At 41.0% G+C, this 19,327-nt stretch overlaps 1 protein-coding gene across 1 annotated transcript in view; it reads right to left on the bottom strand.

The window, feature by feature from the left end:
• The window catches only part of slc12a7b (solute carrier family 12 member 7b), a 60,622-nt gene that overhangs the window by 10,591 nt on the left and 30,704 nt on the right, over positions 1 to 19,327 (bottom strand). The window contains 18 exon segments of the mRNA XM_054623336.1: positions 180 to 349; positions 587 to 782; positions 1,309 to 1,477; positions 2,201 to 2,305; positions 2,953 to 3,072; positions 4,116 to 4,214; positions 4,376 to 4,494; positions 4,590 to 4,764; positions 5,355 to 5,412; positions 5,753 to 5,851; positions 5,943 to 6,110; positions 7,353 to 7,564; positions 7,715 to 7,956; positions 8,049 to 8,179; positions 8,471 to 8,525; positions 12,030 to 12,176; positions 14,156 to 14,287; positions 15,597 to 15,691. Coding sequence (XP_054479311.1) covers positions 180 to 349; positions 587 to 782; positions 1,309 to 1,477; positions 2,201 to 2,305; positions 2,953 to 3,072; positions 4,116 to 4,214; positions 4,376 to 4,494; positions 4,590 to 4,764; positions 5,355 to 5,412; positions 5,753 to 5,851; positions 5,943 to 6,110; positions 7,353 to 7,564; positions 7,715 to 7,956; positions 8,049 to 8,179; positions 8,471 to 8,525; positions 12,030 to 12,176; positions 14,156 to 14,287; positions 15,597 to 15,691 — 2,492 coding nt within the window.

The following is a 19,327-nucleotide window of genomic DNA, read 5'->3' as shown; positions in this document are numbered from 1 at the left end:
AACGGGAAAAGCAAGACCGTCAGTCAGGGGGAAGATGGATGGATTAGTAAGATAAAGCAGGACGAAGGGTAGGGAAGGAGGGAAGAACAAAGTCAAAGAGGGAGAATACCAAGACAGGGATGAAATATATGAAACAATGTTTTGTGGGAGTTGAGGGAATCTCAGAGATAAGCACCGACCTTGTGCTGTCGCAGCAGGAAGGGCAGCAGCATCAGCATGCCTCCATCGTGAACCACCCACCACACGTCGATGGTGCCCTCCCCCAAGCGGTCCTGGTTGCTGGGGAAGCTGTCCACATTCTTAGCCACGAGCAAGGCGTGATGGGCTGCTGTGGACTCCCGCACTGTCTCTGGATGGACAGAGAGAGAGAGAGAGAGAGAGAGAGAGAGAGAGAGAGAGAGAGAGAGAGAGAGAGAGAGAGAGAGAGTGTTTTCCATCGCATGGTACGGCTCGGCTCAATTCGCTCTTTTTTGGGGCTTTCATTGTCAAAAGTTGTGGATACTACCACTAATCTTTTAATATTCTAATCTGATTATGCGTTTCTCTACCAACTCCACTTTATTCTGAACGGTCTCCCGCTTTGTACCTATGAAATTCTTCCAGGACTGCGGGTCGTTGGACTGCCTCCAGGTGCCGGGCCAGGCCATGAGGATGGTGTTGTGCTTCATGCCTCCCAGCCCCGCGGACTGGATGAGGTGGGAGACGCCGTCCCGGAGGTTTGAAGACACCACGACGTGGCAGAAACCCTTTGTTCGCTCTGTTGACATGGCAGACTTGATGTTCTGGACAGAGAAAGACAGGATAAAAAAAAACAAAAGACCATACAGCACTCTCATTAGTATCTATTCAGAACCAGTCATAATGAAGATGCCTTGAATGTAGCAGTCTGTGTAATCTGGAATTCAGCTTCTGCACAAGAAGCAAGAAAAGCTTTCCACTGATTAAAAATGCTTTTGAAGAGATGGTCTAATGAGGTTGCAAAAAATCAACAACCTACTCAGGTTAGCCAGTAGGTGGCAGAATTCACCTGCAGTTCGGGTGTAAAATGCTTCCTAACGACTAAAATCCTGAGTGACACAACAGATTTACTCCTGGGCCCAACAATTGTAAACACAAACCAAAAGGAAACATAACGTTTTGTTGATTTGGACAGGAATGCTTGGTAATGGATTAGTATGTTATTAATGAAGATGTATGAAACACTATTGGTATTTAATCAGAGTACAGAGTAAATGTCAATATACTTGTTCCTACATTTGTGTTTTGCATGTATGCTTATGTATGCTGGTGTACACATCTCCAACATACCTGCTCAGCCTTCCTGGCCTCAGCATCTTTGGTGAGATAGGTCCCCTCTAGAACATTCCCCACTATGGTGAGGCCTTTCCCTGCCTTCAGCTGAGTGGTGAGGGACAGCAGGCGGGGGTGTTTGACTCCTTGATCCGAGTCTAGATTCAGGAGCACCAGCAACTGAGGCCTGGAGACATTTAGAGAGAGAGAGAAAAGGGAAGTCAGATGTATCTTTCATAGTTTAATGGAACTGCCTTGTAAAGTTACACCGCTGTGAAAAGCACATTATTGCTAACTATGCAGGGAGACAATTGCCAAAAAAGTAGATGAAATTGGTTTGGTGTTTTGGACAGGCAGTGTGCAAGGTCAGCCAGCATGGCCTTCAGTACAGTATAAAGACTCATCAACCTCCTCTGTCAGATTAGGACTGAGAGATTACTCACATTCCCCCTCTGTGTCTATTCCTGTCTCTCTTTGTTCCACCGCAACGATGACAGGTGTGTCAACTGTGACCACACACACACTCATGTTCCTGTACTCCTATCGTTGTGAGGACCCTTGTTGACATAACGCATTCCCCAGCCCCTTACCCTCAGTTTAACCATCGCAGCTGACCAATGCCTTCGGCCACTTCTGCTCTCCACATGGACTGCATCCAACCAAAGTCTGCTCAAACCTAATTTGCCAATATTCCTGGGGCTAAAAACAGAAACCAGGAAGGCTTCTGATACCATTCTGGATTCATATGCAGACATCTGTTCATAGAGATTATTCCAACCCTAACCTAAACCTTGAAACCAAGTCTCACTTTAAAAAATGTTATCGCTCTGTTGGTTCAAAACTTGTTTTGGTCCTCACTATGTAGCAAGCACAAATACACACACACACACACACACGCAATGTACTGTACCTCCAGTTCTTAGTGTGCGGTGGAGCCTCCTCGAGGCGAATGAGGGCATAGCGTGCTGCATTGAGAGACAGCCCACGGATGCCGTCTCCCCACTCCTTCTCTGCCCTACAGCCAACAAATGATTGACCATGAATTATTAACGTGAACAAAAAGAAGCAAAAAGAGAACACACACAGAATGTTAAAAACCAAATCCAGAGGATGGATTTCATCAGTTGTACACTGTTTTAATGACGTTATTGTTTGCTGATTTAGTCCAATTCCTCTGGGTCTGTGAGAACATATATTAAGTACCTTTTTGTTGAGCTTAGAAGGCCTTTAAGTCCCAGCTACATGTAGTACAATTCAAGAGGCCTTCTGTTAAACTTCATTATAAGATTGTAAAATCTTATTCTGAAGGATCACACCGTTCTCACTAGCTAAGAGAAAATGTAGAAAAAACTTGGCTCATTTTAGAATGTGGTGAATGATCCTTAAACTACTTTTAAAAAATGAGGGGAGTTCTCCACAGAAACTCAGGTAAAATGCTGCTTTAAAAGCTGCATGCCTGTTAAAAGTGTAGGTTTAGCAATAAATGTCAAGATGTCTGATCATACAAGTATCATTAAATATTCTGCTAACAATGTGTACATTTTATACATCAGTCTATTTTCCGTAACCACAGTTCCCTAGCCTACCTTCTGTCATATTTGAACTTTTCCTTGTCAAGGATGTAATATAAATAACAAAACAAATATTGAGTACAATTCTTACCCTCTGTATTCGATGTATTTGTAGATGCAGGTAGCGATGGCCATGGCCACAATAGCATAATACCAGGAGCAGATAAACATGAGAGCAAGACACAAGCTCATTCCCAGGAAGGACAGAGCCCTGCAGGAGGAAACACACACTTTAAAACTCCAGTAACTACATTTACACAAAAGGGAAAACCAGCTCAGGACAGCTAGTGCTTTCCTAGTAATGCTGAACTGATCTCAGTTCAGGTCATCATCACACAAACCCCACTGAGCACGTGTTTGGTGTGGTAGTGTTTATTTGGGATTCTTGGCATGTGTCCTCAAAGCTTTATAAGGAAAGACTCATATCAGCAGTAGGTCCCTGACAGGTTAAACACAAACTATGTCATCTTCTGGCACTAGGGGTTTCTTAATTAAAACAATAACAAAAGAGTTTGCCGAGAAGAAGCATGGGATCATGGGCGTTGTTGTTTTAACCACCATTGTCGTCATTGCAGTCAACTGCTCTTGATAAGATTACTTAAGTGTTTATCATTCAGAAGGTTTTTACTGCAGAGGTCCCCTCTTCTCCAAAACAAACAGACTTGGTGATTAAAACCAGAAAAAATAAAGCAGTTTCACGTTAAAAACAGTGTTTCTCTAATGCTGTTCAGCAGACAAAGGATGTCTGAGCTGTTGCTAAAGTTCCCTGATGACTTAAGATCCAGACATCTGATAACTAAAATCATTCATCTTGTAAAAACATACAGTAAAAACAGATCCAGATCTAAAAAGTGCATTAAAAAAGTTAATTAAATGTATTACTTAGTAGACAACCACAACACTGACACATGAGCAAAGACGATATGACCCCATTCAAGAGCAAATGAAACAGTTACATTGATTAAAATGACAGATTGCTTTGCGTTTGAAGCTAATGTAAGAACACAACTCAAGCAAATATAAAACATAGAAATGTGGAAAAGTTACATGTTACACCTTTAAGCCTCACATAATGTTAAAACTGCAGTGTTAAAAGCAAAAGATGAACCTCAGTGGCTTTAAATAAATTATAGCTTTAATAATAATTAAAGTTTTTCATAATAATTTATTGACAATATCCTGTTCTTTCACTGAGGGAGAGTCAAATAAGAGAGTGAACAATATACATGCAAGACTGAATAACTCATCACCCACCAGTGGTAGTATTTGAAGCGTGGTCTCCAGTTGGGCGTCCGCAGCAGAGTCTGAAGTGCACAGGCCAGGTTGACAAACAAGTAGCACATGAGGAAAAACCTGCAGAAGAAAGACATTCACTCATCATCTAAATCTCCACTTTATGACCGACTGTGAGTAGCCTCAAGAGGTCAAATACTTGAGGGATCATAGACTTTCCCCTGCTGATGTGGCTTTATGGAAAGAGAGCATGTAATATGACTATGAAAACATGTACTAACATGGAGAGGATAGGAGCCACGGCGTCCAGGGAGGCGATGAGGATACCGATCTCACAGATCCCACCGGTCAACAGCAGAGCCCAGGTGGGTTCTCCGTTAGCTTTCCCATGACCAAACACCTAAAGCACACATAGTCAAAAATGAAAATAAGGATAAAAGCCCATGAGGCTGAAGTTTGCTTCTACTGTATTTGTGTTGACTGTGTGTGTCTGACCTGCAGGAAAGGTACGATGCCGTCTCGTGCGATGGCCTGCAGCAGGCGTGGGGCGCCAGTCAAACTTTGTAGCCCCGCCCCGCAGCAGGAGAAGAACGAGCCAATCACAATAACCCAGGGCGAGGGCCATGATAGCGTGCCTATCACAAGGTTCCCTTTCACTGCATCACCAAATCTGCAATGCAAAAACAATCATATACACTAAGTGGACCATATTAATGTATTCAGCCATATATCATGTAGGTACATTAACAACATTTTAAAGTAAATCTGGTGATATTCTTCTTTCTTAACAATTCCTATGAAAAAGCTCCAAACCAATACTGAATGTATCTTAGTAGCAAGTATTGTGGGTGCATCTGTGCATCCATATTAGCATATGGGTGGCTCAGCAACAGTGTGGCTCAATTATGTTTTTTCAATAGTTTTTAATAGTTAACAATGGAGCTCTATTACCAGCGACAAATTACTAAAAAGGTTCTACAGTACTTCTCAGGACTCAAGATATAAATGTGTTTGCTATGGTACAGTGGTCCATTCACATCACATGAACGCTGTGATATTCTTGTTTTCTTGTGATAAGGGCACTTAGTGACTACATAATCTTATCCATCTGCCCTCAAGAGACGATACTAAAAGAGAGGAGGGGGCGCAAAACCTAAATGATAGAATGTGCACGTTTTTTCTTCAAATACCTTTTTAAAAAATCCTCTTTTACAAAACCATGTCGATGTGAATGGTATGTGTTCTGTGTTACACTCTTACTTGTCTCGAAGCAGAACTCCCTCAATGCTGGCACCAAACAGAACCACGCAGGTGACGTCTGGAAAACACTGTTCAGGAGAGTAAATTTAACCCATGGGCAGAGTCTTCTCCCTTTCAGGTTGCTCTAAAGCTAAAGTTATCCACACTACCCACAATCCTACAGGTGGTACCTGCTCTTTTGTATTAGGCCCTTGGCAGGCTCTGATTCTTGTTCCAATGGCTCTCCTGCCAACAAACTTGGAAGCTATTTCTGGCAACTGTTGTGATTCACAAGTTCCGTATTACGCACTTTAAGGCCCAGCTGACTAAGCTAGTAAAATGCTTTTAAAGCTACAGTTGTAGTCCTGTGACAAGACAAGACTCTCTGATATTAGTCTAACAAAAAGGTTAAAGGATACAGATAAAGGAGGTGGTGGCGATAGCCAAGATAGTCCCGATGGGGATGGACTTCTGGGCATCCCGCAAGTCACCTGACCGGTTTGAACCAGCCATGATACCTTAAGAGGGGGATGTCACAACAGAAAATCTTAAAAAATTAAACAAAACAATTTGGAATACAATGTGTGAGTGGGTGTGTCGTAGTCTTACCAGTGACGGACGGAAAGTAGATGCCGACCAGCAGCGTGAAGAAGGTGGTGATATCGTTGAAGACGTAGGGCATGTACTTGTCCTGGGAAGAGTCACCCCCCTCCACTGATTCAAGCTTCTTGTCATCTACCAACTTACCCAGAGGGCCATACACTGACCACATGTTTTCTACAAGAGACAGAAGGCAGCAGTCAAACAACTGGTTGGAAATAAATAAAAGCAGACTATTGCCATGCGTTTGCCATTATATCTTGAATGCAGTGGAACAGTGTGGTCGGAAAATGGCAGAATCCAACATGTCAATAATACCAGGGCTGTGCACAATGTCTCTTTTTTTTGTCTGTCGTCATATTTCATGACGTCATCATCCTAAGAAGAGAAAAAAATAATTCCTTGAACAAAATCCTCAATTTGGAAAGTAATTCATCAGGATAAACGTGTTAACTCTTTTTATTTTTTATAAAATCAATAAATATAACTTGTGAATTGAAGCAGAATATTTTGTTAGATAAAAACATGCTGGGAATTTCTAGTGTTGCCTGGTTTCTATCTGCAACTGTACGGAAATGCTGGCCTTAAACTGAATGAATAGACATGCATAAAAAGAAGAAAGATAAATAGAAAAAGCGAATGTCAACGTTATGATTGAAGCTTTGAACTCAGTTAGTCTTAACTAAAATGTAAACACTATAAATACTTCTATATAACTGTTGGACGTCAGATTAAGCAGAAATCTGATATCAGTGTCCATAGATTTAGTAGTTAAAGCAGGAGAAAGAGGAAAACTGACTACAGCTTATGTTCCCTCAAGTAAGAGCAGTGGTCCTGACTTCTAAATAGACAAAAAGCAAAAACAGATTTGAATCGGAAGGAAAAGAAAAATATTTCAGAGAAAGAGGATGATTTTATGGTCAAGGAGGAGCTATTTGAGACTAGTGAGGAACAAAAGACAAAAAAAAATTTAATTGAGATAGGAGAAGGCAGACAGTGTAAAATAATCACATGAAATCATACAGCACCTGCACACACTTCACTCAGATGCTTCACAAGAAATATGACAGGAATTTTTTTTGGAGGGTTTAGAGTAGAGAGTAGAGTATAGTAGTTTGTCGTCGCCAAAAGTTACATAAGATTGTTTGCACTGTACCAAACATCGTCCAAGCTTCTACACTTATCTTTTTCATAATAATTTATTTAAAAAAGTAAATTTCAGCTGGTCCAGTATGATAGGTGAATGAGATTGGGAGAGACAAAAACTAATTCTGGATTATTTGTATGAGCTAATTGTGCATTCTAAAACGTTTAAAGAATTGTAGAGGAAATAATTCAGGGAGCCTTTTTTTGTTTATTTTTCCAACACATTTGCACAGTACTTTTAAAAAAACTCCAGAGGGATCATTGTGTTCCAACCTGAAATGACTCCGCTCTTCAGTCCGGGGATGCCCTGCATCTCGGTCACATTGTTGAGGCGGAAGTAGTCGTTGCAGGTGGCGTTGAGCTCAGGCCCGTTGCAGAACAGCTGCCACAGCTTGGTAGTGACCGTCACGTTGTCTATGATCTCCGTCTTGAGACAACTGTCGAAGTTTTGGTTCTGCAATGTGCGATTCCCCAACATGCAAACCCTGCATGGAGGAGCATTGGAAAACGACACACTCAAGCTGATAAATTAATAATACTGGACATTGAAATGTCATTAGCTCACAAATCTAGTCTGATGCTATGTCTGCATCAAATGGTTCCATACAATAGCTGAGGTTATCATTTGGACTCACGGGAAGTCCGGTGGCTCAAAGATGGTCTTGATGACTCCAGCATAGATGGAGAGGATGGAGAGAATGACGCAAGCCAGGAAGACCAGCGCGAGCTTGTTGACATACTTCACCCCGACGAAGACGACCACTGACATCAGCGCTAGGCAGCACGTGCCGTAAACGCGCATGTTATTCAGCAGGGCATCCACCTCGTCCTCCTTTTTCTCTGCCACAAAAATGGCTGCTTTAGGCACGATGTAGGTCTGGATGGGGAAGAAAAAATAAAGACAGGTGGTGGAGATACAGTAGAGGATGGCCGCGTTATCAAAGTAGTCTACAGACAGTGTTCACTCACCAGCAGAATCTCTATAGTACCAAGGATGTACATGGAGCCAGCGAAAGTCGTGCCTAGGTAGAAACAGAGACCTACTGCTCCGCCAAACTCTGGGCCCAGAGATCTGGAAATCATGTAGTAGGAGCCTCCAGCTGGGAGAAAGAGAGGGGTGCATTGTGGGAGTGAGTTTTATGAGAGAAAGGAAACTTCTCTTAGCTTTTCAGGAACCGCCGAGCTCGATGTCTACCGGTCTGACGATGGATAAGCCTCTGGGGGCAAGGAGCTATATTTCTGGGGTTGCAGTGTATATCTGGGCAAAGATTTCCTTTTCAGTTTGCTGCTAATTATTTATGGTCTGATTAGCAACTTGAGATGTGAGACCGGAGTTGAGAGACTGTGTAATTTCTTAATTTTGTGTATGTCCTAGTACCAAAGCGTCTTACCTGGCACAACACCATTAGTAGCGATTGCACTCATGGATATGGCCGTCAGCATGGTCTGTGGACAGAGGACAGTAAAGAAAGACATCAGAACAAAACTCTCAAATCTAAAGAACCAGAATATTCCTTAAAAATGGGACTTTTTTTACTTTTATCACAAAAAACCAACTATGAAAATTAAAAAAACCTCCTTGGTCATTTTTTCGTGTCCACCTAATAATTCTTAAATAAATCACAGGTAATTTTCCAGATTTTCTCAACAATAGGATACTTGGAGGGCTTAGTCTAGCATAAATCCGGTAACAATACTTCTAAGGGTCTTTTGCTCTAATTTCTCAGATTGGTAATGGATACAAGCTTTTCCGTGAAATCGTTCCTTGAAGTCCTTGCGACAAATTATATTTACATCAGCCTGTTACCTAACAGTGCTTCCGGATGAGAGAGATAGCAGAGCAGAGAGGAAGGCAGGGAGACGAGATAAGAGGCACAAAGAAGAGAAAAGAGAGAAAGACGTGATGAAACTTAAAGGGTAAATGACAGAGGAAGAGGAGAAAGCATGAAGGTGAGAGACTAGAAGACAAAGGAAAGAGGAGGAGGAAGAGGAGGAGGAGGAGGAGGAGGAGGAGGAGGAGGAGGGGGCAGGGACAAAGACAAGGACACAACCAAGATAAACCTTGTACATGGCATCCACTTTTAAGTGGCAGAAGAGCTGGAGTAAAGCCAATTAGCTGAAAAGTTTAACTTCCGCTTCCACTGAAATCTAAAGCAGCTATACACGAGCTGGGCTTGAGTCAGTTACAGCAAAGGGAAGTACTGTCCTCCATGTTGAGGAATGATCACACAATTCCCATGTGGACATATTTCTTACTGGATTCTATGGGATTTGGTGGAATCTAGTGTTTTCTAGAAGAAATTCAACCAGAGCCAGAGACCAGTCAGACCCAAACAAGGTCCAACAACGGCTTTAAACATACATCCATGGTCCATGGAGCTCAAAGTTTACCAATGTGTCACTGGCAGTACAAGTCATCTCTTTAAAAAAGCTCAATTAATTTGCTTTTGGTGTCTCATATTTCTTTAATGATCCACATTAAGAAGTGAGCCAAACTGACACAATCAAACTGCTCATGCTACTTCAACATATGAACAGTGCTTTCATAAAATAATGACTCTAATGTCATTATAGTGTGGTTAAGTTAAATATGTCCAGAAAACTGTATCACTCATAAATAATGCCACCATTAAGACAAAGATCCTATTTACTAATATTCCACATGGTATTTAGTCTTACATCACATTATAAACATTTCAGTACAGATAAAAATAGAAACAAACAAAGAGTAACTAATAGTGAAGGCAATTGAAATCATTAAAAATATATAACTGGTCATCTCCAAAAAAACTATTAATTTTGACAATTAACACATTGCACTCATTAAGTATGCAATAGCAATTGGAATTCAATTATGACCTCAATCCAAATCCAAATCATATCATTCTCACCCGTATTCATTCATAGCAGGTATGTATGTATTTATGTGTTACAGGTCTCAGTACACAGTAAAGACCATGTTGATGTGGATGCATTATAGTAAACCAGGTACTGGCAGGGAAATATAGACACAAAGCACCTCCTTCTTCAGGGAACCTCAATTTACTATGCCCAGGGCCCCTTTAGCAAAATGACAGGTGGCAAGTTATTGGACAAACATGAATAATATATATATATCGATAAAGTGTTTTAATGTGGCCCATCACTAATCTTTCTTTGAATATTTTCATGTTTAAATTAACTGACTGAATTTTGGCTTATTAACTAAATCAACCTGGCAGAAGGTTTGACATTAGGCCTATATCACAGATTTATCAGATATTTCAATGTATTTCATAGCTGCAACTGCATTTTAGTTGTAAATGCAGGTGTTTCTAGGATAGGAGGATATTCAGGGCTTAGCCCGGACCTCCGTAGAGGGGTCCGAGGGATCTTCCACTGGCACTTTTTTTAATAAACAAGCTCTATTAGCCTGTTTTGATTTTTTGGGGGGCATTTTTATTTACATTCAATTTACAAAAAAACTTTAAAAATCCCATTGTAAAGTGATTTATTGTCATTGAATTCAATTTGGAAACTGCTCACCGACTTGCTGTATACATGTGGTTAAGCAATACACAGCCCAGGCTAATCATGTCGTGATGTGCTGTGTACTGAGCTCATGAAAAAGTGCGTCTGTACTCTCTTATGTTAGCATGAGACCTGGACTCATAAGAGCCATCCCGACTCTCTTTGTTGTCATCTTAAAAAAAAATAAGATGAACAGTGAAGAAAGGAATGATTATGGAATCATCTTGAATAATGAGGGAGTATGAAAACAAGAAGGACCATGCAGTAAATCATTACTGGTCTGCACTAAGGTCAATCCCTTTTCAGTTATTTTTGGACATTTTCTGGTGTTGGGTCAAGAGCACACAAAACCTGAACTATAAACAGGTAGCTGATGTGGAACCCTCAGAGCAAAGTCAGATGTGGCCTAAGCAGAGAAAATGAACATTAATCTGTTTGACTAAGCTTGGCTCTCCTATTATGTAACAGCAGTGGAGGGTCAACCCTCCCAATGCACTTTAGCTAGATTGACAAATGAAAATGGAGTCCACTTCTTTCAGGGAAAAATGTTTTTACAGCAACACAATCTTATAATAATCCTCCGCACTACAGGCGCAGCGTAATGGTCACATTTCTTTCATTCACAATATCTAACTATTCTCATAAATAAAACAGAAATAACTGAAATTCATCTGCTACTTTCAGTTATGGAAATACATTTCGGATTTGAAGTTCTTGGCTTTGCATTGTCTGGAACATGGTCACTTTGGCCATATTGTAAGTGAAATTGATCATGTTTACCCTTAGAGCCTTTCATCATGAGGTGAAAAGCATTCAACCGAGATAGTGCCTGATGGGTTTTTTTTCTCTGTACTTTCCATGATTAATCTGAAGTAATCCATTGTCTGCCGTGGGATCTGCAAATATAGCCACTGTGTGGGTGTGCATGTCACTATGTTTCTGACACTTTGCAGATGGAGGGATTACATGTACCATTAGAGGCTAGAAGCGTATAGGAAATTGAGAGTCACAGTGGCTAAATATAGGAGGGATCAGTGTCCACTAAGTCAACTGCCTGTCACTCATTACTGCCGTCGTTCTGATGTTTTGCACTTGTCTGCCATTAAAAGTTGAGGTCGCATCTGCCCCCCGTGTCATCAAAACACTCACTGACACATTCTCACTCTGGTGTGCTAATGTATTCATAACCTATTCAAGAGCTGGATGTGTAAATTAAGCGCTGCTTACATAATCGTGAATGTCTAATGGCTCCAGATCCTTGATGAAGGACACTTACTATCCACGTCAAGAGCAACTCCAGCTCCTTGCAGTTTGTACCATCAACAAACAAAACGAGTGAAGCTGCGGATGTTAAAACCTTCCTTTCTTCTCCATTTTTAAGATTCTTTTAAGAAGTATAGTAAAGGAATAACATGTAGGTCATGAGAGTTGAGTACTCACACAAGAGCAGCACAGGCACACGATAGCCAGGGACTCCAAGATGCCGGCAGTGCCAACAATCCAGGTGAGTCGCAGAAACAGGATGACCCCCAGAATGTTCTGGAGGCACGGGAGGTAGACGCCCATGAAGGTCCCCATCTGAGGGCTCTGTGGAGGGCAACAAATAAGACCAGAGAAGAAGACAAAGAAGGATTTAAGGGAGAAATAAAAGAGGGAGATAAACAGGACCATTTTTTTTTTTTTTTTTTTTTTTTTTTTTTTTTTTTACATGGTATGAATCAATTAAGTTATTCCCCTCCGAAAATAAAAAATCATGAAACCAAAATCTGTTTGCAGAGTGGCAATGAAAAGGACAAAGCATGACTATACAGTTTAATTATAAGTATTTTTTTATCTGACATAGTCGTGAAGATCCTGATTCATTTTCCCATGCTTTAAATTCCTAATAAAAAAACTCCTGCTTAAAGCATCTCTTCTATCAGGCAGCATCACATGTGTGCAGGGAAATCCTCAGAAAAGCAAAAAGCTGCCACTGTCGCAATATGAGGGTCGGATCTCGCTTAATGTTCTTCAAAAAATGACGTTTTTGGACGAAAACGAGCTAAAGTTCAATGTTTCCCTTACAACTCAGTCCCACATTTACATGAACCACAACACTATCCAGTAACAAGCGACAATACCAGCGGAAAATCCATCAATGCTTCCACCGCAAAACAAAGCATTCCTTGTCAGAAAACTGTAGTTCCGCGGTAGCATGTAAAAAGGCACAAGCAACGGGAGTATTATTCAACTTTTCTGACAAAAACACAACGTGTCCAATCGATCATCTCGTATTGAAAGCAGCTACCTTTTTAGCCATCTCTCTCCAAATGAACAGTGCTAGTAGTCTTACTGGTCCAGACAAAGAGGGGCGACAATGGTGTAAGTTAATTCTTGACCAAGATGTTCCTGCATTCTGATGGGAGGTGCCCAAGGCCTCTTTCCATGCAGGGGACAGGATGGAGCAACTGGCAGGGGACTGAAGTTGTGGTTACACAAGCATCTATGTGCTGGATAGCAGCACTGTGGCTACTTTTCATTTTTCTTTTCTAAGAAACCCAAACATCAGCACGAATGGACTGAAGAACGAAGCTCGCTCATTTATGCTGACTCATTAATAGGAGACGGTAGCTGCTGGACTACTTTACTGCTGTTCTCTGAGTCTCTGGGTCATCAGGTCTTTTTTTGTAAAACTAAATACTGGGCTTCATATAAAGTAGTCTTTGTTGTTGCCCCATAATAATATGGTATCTACTGTTTAATCTAAAATTCTTAATTCTTTCATCTTGGGTTGATTTTGGCGTTCCTGTGCAGAAAAGTGGTAGTGTTTATGAGTTCCTTTAGAAAACCTCTCACTTTACTGCAGCAGGGCTCTGAACGTCTGCCACGCTCAGTTCTGGTTCTGGTTTCCCTTTCCTCTAGCCAGTCCAGAAATATGGTCTTGGTCTCTAGCAGCATGGTGTCTGTGTTTGCTCCAAGCATGGACTGGAGGAGCAGCGGGGTGAAGCTCTGATCCTGGAGGAAGAGGAGGAGACGCTTCTGCTGCTGAGCTCTCCTTCTACTGCCAGATCTCTGACTGCAGGTCATAGGCGGCTGCGAAACCTGATCTGGGTCTGTCCACGGTGGACTGGTTGCTACCGGAGGCCCTCCGATTGAGTCTGAGCTGAAGGAGTTTCTTAATGAACCTGCATGATTTCGTCTTCGTCCAGCAGAATATGACCCGAGGGCACAGATGACAAGCATTAAGAATAACTATCTGGAAATAGTCAATCTTCTTGCTGCTTGTCTCGTTTACTGAATGATGGGTGAATGACCAATGTCTATGTCTACAATGATTTGAACTTTAGATCTTTTGCCAAACACTGATGAAGTGTCAAGGTAAGTGTCAAAAGATGAGCAGGGACACAAAGGTGATCAGGTTTGCATAACCCCAGAAAGCGATGCTTCATGGGACATGGCCCACAGTTATGTAATGATAGTTTAGTGGGTTTAAAGGAACAGCTGTTATTATGCAACTGTACAGTGCCTATTTGTTAACCTTGCAGCTCCGATTCAAACATTGTATTAAACGAGGCTGACTGCTGTACCTTGACTTCTTTCTTCTTTGGCCCCTCATCATTATCAGCTTCCTCATGCTCCTGGGCCCCCTGGGTGAGGTTGGTGTAGTTTGCAAGTTTATTGAGGAGGGATGACACCATTGGGTTGATTTCGATCTCATCCTGCAATAAAGGAAAAAAAAAGTAATATGCTGAACAAGAGCAGGACTTCATCAGTCCTCACTCAGGATTCCTTATATTATTAAACATTTTCCCTACTTTTATATATATGTGTGTATGTAAAATATGCTTCAAGAGACAACCTCTTCCAGAGTCAAAATGAACAGTGCAATATTTAGTTAACTGTTCAAAAGCATCTTAGAATAGCATGGCTGGGTCAGCTCCATGCAGACAGAGTGGGGAACATTCAAGCCGCGGTGCCTAATTGATTCTTTCTAAGAGCCAGTGACCACAGAATGGCAAGGTCTGCCAAATGGCAAAGCAAAGCACCTGGAAAGAGTCCAGCAGAGAGTTCTTGAAGGAGCGCACCAGCGTTTATGGCAAGTAAACTCTTTGATTGACGCATTGTTGAGCTAAGAAAAGATTCACCTCCTGGTTTATTTGCTTAGTTCACCGCAGCTTACCCTGATGCTTTAGCATAAAAAGTTGGTTCAAATTAAAATGCAGAAATAGTTCTGGCGGTGAATGATAGCTTTAAAAGGATATTGATGTATTTACAGCTTCTACCTCCACAGTTTGGGGTTTCTCCTTCGTGGCCTATAACATGTTGCCAAAATGAAACACATTTGCTGTGGAGCAAATTTTAAGCAATTCTGTTTAAATGCTGCAAAAAAGGAATGCAAATTTAGCAGGTTTGCATCAGCTGTTTAGGAGCGACTCGACTGCAACCTCTGTTTGCTCAGAGGTTGGCGCTATAGGCTACGCATGGCTGTAATCTGCCGGTAAACAGAGTAGAAGAAGAAGTAAGGGTTGCGCACTGGAAACAAGTCGGCTTGGCCATCCAACCATTTCTAGCTCATCTACGAGAAAAAATGGAAAAAGGTCTTCAAGGGTTTGTTTGAATTGAGCTGGTTTTAATTGTTCTTTCACTTTCGCTAGTATTGATTCATGTTGTCAAGGGACGAAGACAAACATTGATAAGCTATGGACATAGACTTTATATAAAACGTGGACTCAGCCGTCTTGACGTCGCCAATTAGTTTGTGGACTGCGGTTTTGAAGCCTTGAGCATTTTGGCCTTCGCCATCTTGGCTATTTGCAACAAGCAAGCTCGAAAATGTTGTTTTTTTTCGCAATTGAGGAAGTTTTATCAAATTTTACCGTTTCCATACAGTTTTTTTAATGCAACGCTTAAAAATGCAAATGGGATTCGTGAATGGAAACACGGCTACTGTCATGTTTCATGTGCTGTAAAACATCCCCCCCCGCTTGAGTACAAAGGGCTTCATCCAGCTGATGATGAGTCGGTTACCTCAAAAAGGGCCATGTTGGTGCCATCATAGTTGTTGCCTTTGTCGTTGTCGGTGTTGTTGATGAAGGGACTGTTTTCCTTTGGGACGCCATCACCTGTGGAAACACAGCACAGTTGTTACTTTAAAATAAATGAAGTATAAGTTTAACATGTCATGTGATCAAAGCAAAATAGTAGTGTTGGCCGGGCAAAGAAATACCACAAGTTTCCAATGTAAGGTGTATTTGCAAGAAACAGCCTTCTCAAAGGAAAAGCCCTTTTTTATCTTCTCATGTGTGCAGGTCCTTTCCTTGTTTCACACTACCAACCAGATTTTGCACAAAAGCATGTCAGATGTTGATAACATCTAAAAACAAGAAATTACTTTGTGAGCCAAGAAATTCAAACCATTATCAGGGTTAAATGGTTCTTCTTTTTGGAAAACTGTGAAGACTAAAATCCCCAAAACCACTTTAGAGTCTCTGCTTTGCACTTATGTGCATCTGAGTTTTAATAATCCAGATCACGATGAGGACTTCTCATAATATGCATCAATAATTCATACCTTAATTTTAAAAAGGTAAATGGACTCTCACTCTATGTAACTGAGCGCACACACACACACACACACACACACACACACACACACACACACACACACACACACACACACACACACACACACACACACACACACACACACACACACACACACACACACACACACACACACACACACACACACACACACACACACACACAAACAACACACACACCAAAAGATGAGCCTGTCTGGCAAATGAATAAGTGCTTTGAAACAAATGTAGATAATGCTTATCTATTTGGGTTATACGAAACATCTCACTAAAATGGAACTGGTCTGTTTGTCCACTGGCTGTCTTTGATTTTCTTGACAGCCGTTCATCCTACCGATTTCAAACTTGGCAGGTGTATTGTAGAGGACCCAAAGAAGCTCAGTGCTCGAGTGTGAAGTAGTTTGTATGAACATGTCTACAGGAAGCAGCAAGCAGCAACAGGCCGAGGAATCGGCCCATTTCAAACAGACATTTTTGTCTGTGCAAGGCACTAGTATGTAAATAAATAAAAAACAACATTGACACTGATAAAATAAGGACACCAATTAAACATGAAGCATAAAAAAGGCGATCTGACACATCATAAAAGAAGGGATCAATATGGTTAAAATACACATATTGCCCGTTGGCAGAAAAGAAGGTGATGTTTTGGATGTAGATAAGTGATCTCAAACACAGACAATCACACAGCACACTGACAAAAATAATGCACATGAGAAGGCAAACGTTAAAGATAATTTATATGACTAATGTAACTAACTAGCATGCCAAACCACACACACTCTTAAAGAGAGTTCACACTGATGATCATCACTGCTGTGGTGCTTGGCTGAAATATTGCTAGCTTTACATGTGAAAGATGAGCTTCACTTGTAATGTAATTTGTTTTCTCCCTTTCACATAAAAGAGCCGAAAAGTTCATACGACACAATGAAGATTATTTCCTTTATTTACATGGGAGATACAACTTTGTTTCAAACTTTGTGGTAAAACAGTATTTGTATTTCAATTCAAGCTTCTACTCTATGAGATCAAGAACAATGGATATTTACTGATGTTTCAACCAAATAACTTTTTAGGTTTGTTAATGGTTATTTTGAAAAGCACATGGCCTTCTCTGCTTCCTCTCTACTTTACCAACCTCAACAGAAGTCACACAGTCGATCAACGTCACACGCAGCAGCCGAGCCGCCTTCAGAGACAACATTCTAGCACCAAACTGTGAACCGCGTTAGTCTCTATGCTGCTGGGGCCCGGCAACCGCCACGGTGACGCACTGAGCAAATGTTTTGAATGAACAAACAGTCGGTGTGAGGGGCTAAGATAGCCGACATGCTGCAGTCAAGTCCAAGTGTAAACAGTGAGGGATCTTCTATCCTGACAAATGTGTTAGCTGAAAAGTGTGAGCATGTGCCCTTCCCTCAAATAGAGTTTTTTCCTCAATAGGATTAACCTTAGAAACAGCTGTAGAACCTAATATAAACCTCTTCTTAAGAAACCCACTCTTGATCCAGAGGTCTTGGCTAACTATAGACTTATATCTAACCTCCCCTTCCTCTCTTAGATCCTCGAGAAAGCAGTTGCAACTCAGTTGTGGGACTTTCTACGTAACAATCAAGTTTATTTGAGGATTTTCAGTCAGGATTTAGAGTGCATCATAGCAGAGACAGCCCTGGTGAAAGTTCTGAATGACCTCCTAATAGCTTCAGACAAAGGAGTTGTCTCTGTACTTGTCTTTGTTAAACCTTGTGCTGCATTTGACACCACTGACCGTCACATCCTATTACAGACTAGAACATTTGATTGGCATTAAAGGAACCACACTAAGCTGGTTTATTTTTCAGATCGATCCCAGTTTGTATATGTGAACGATGAATCCTCCATGCACACCAAAGTTAGTCACTAAGTTCCACAAGGTTCTGTGCTAGGAAAAATTTGATTAATCTTAAATATGCTTCCATTAAGCAATTTAGCAGAAAACACTCCATAAACTTTCATTGTTATGCAGATGATACCCAATTATATCTACCAATTTAGCCAGACGAAACCAACAATTTCACAAAACTGCATGTCTTAAGGACATACAAACCTGGATGACCTGCAAGTTTCTGATGTTAAACTCAGACAAAACAGAAGTTATTCTACTAGGCCAAGAACACCTCCGAAATATATTATCAAATGATATTGTTTCTCTAGATGGCATTGCCCTGGAATCCAGCACTACCGTAAAAAACCTCAGAGTAATCTTTGATCAGGATATGTCCTTTAACTCCCAGATAAAAACAAATTTAAAGGAATGCCTTTTTTCATTGCAAAAATCAGGCACGTCCTGTATCAAAGCAATGCAGAAAGATGAATTCATGAATTTATTACTTCTAGACTACATTACTGCAATTCCTTATTATAAGGCTGCTCTAATAAGTCTCTTAAATCTCTCCAGTTGATCCAGAATGCTGCAGCACCTGTACTTACTAAAACTAAGAAAAAAGATCACATTACTCCTGTATTAGCTTCTCTGCACGAGCTCCCTGTTAAATTACAGATCAAATTTAAAATCGCTCTCTTCACCTACAAAGCCCTAATTGGTGCACCATCATATCTTAAGTAGCTGATAATACAATATTACCCCACTAGAGAGCTGCGCTCCCTGAATGCTGGTGTACTTGTGGTTCCTAGAGTCTAAAAAAGTAAGAGGGGTGCCGGAGCCTTCAGTTATCAGGCTCCTCTTCTGTGGAACCAGCTTCCAGTTTCAGTCCGGGGGGCAGACACACTCACCACATTTAAGAGTAGGCTTTCCTTTTTGATAATGATTATAGTTAGTGTAGGCTCCCATGTGCTCGCATGTGTACAGAATGTAAAGCCCTCTGTGGCTAATTTGATATTTGTGATTTTGGGCCAGACTTAATAAATTGAATTGAATAAACATTACAATGAATTAAAGAGGAAAAATACAACAGGAATTAAAACAGAGATGGTGACAAAAACCTCTTAAAGTGAAGGACAAGAAGTCCATAGCAGAGCACCCCCAAAGAACAAACACAGAACAATACCTGTATTGTTCTGTGTTTGTTCTTTGGGGGTGTGTAGAAAAGCTTGTGACCTGTCACAAGCTTTTCTACAGACACAACAAATTCACAGATTCCTGCAGCCGTTTCT

This window comes from Anoplopoma fimbria, chromosome 21, assembly GCF_027596085.1.
Source record: "Anoplopoma fimbria isolate UVic2021 breed Golden Eagle Sablefish chromosome 21, Afim_UVic_2022, whole genome shotgun sequence".
Classification (NCBI taxonomy): Eukaryota; Metazoa; Chordata; class Actinopteri; order Perciformes; family Anoplopomatidae; genus Anoplopoma; species Anoplopoma fimbria.
The sequence above is the reverse complement of the archived record's forward strand: the minus strand, read 5'-3'. Positions and strand labels throughout refer to the sequence as shown.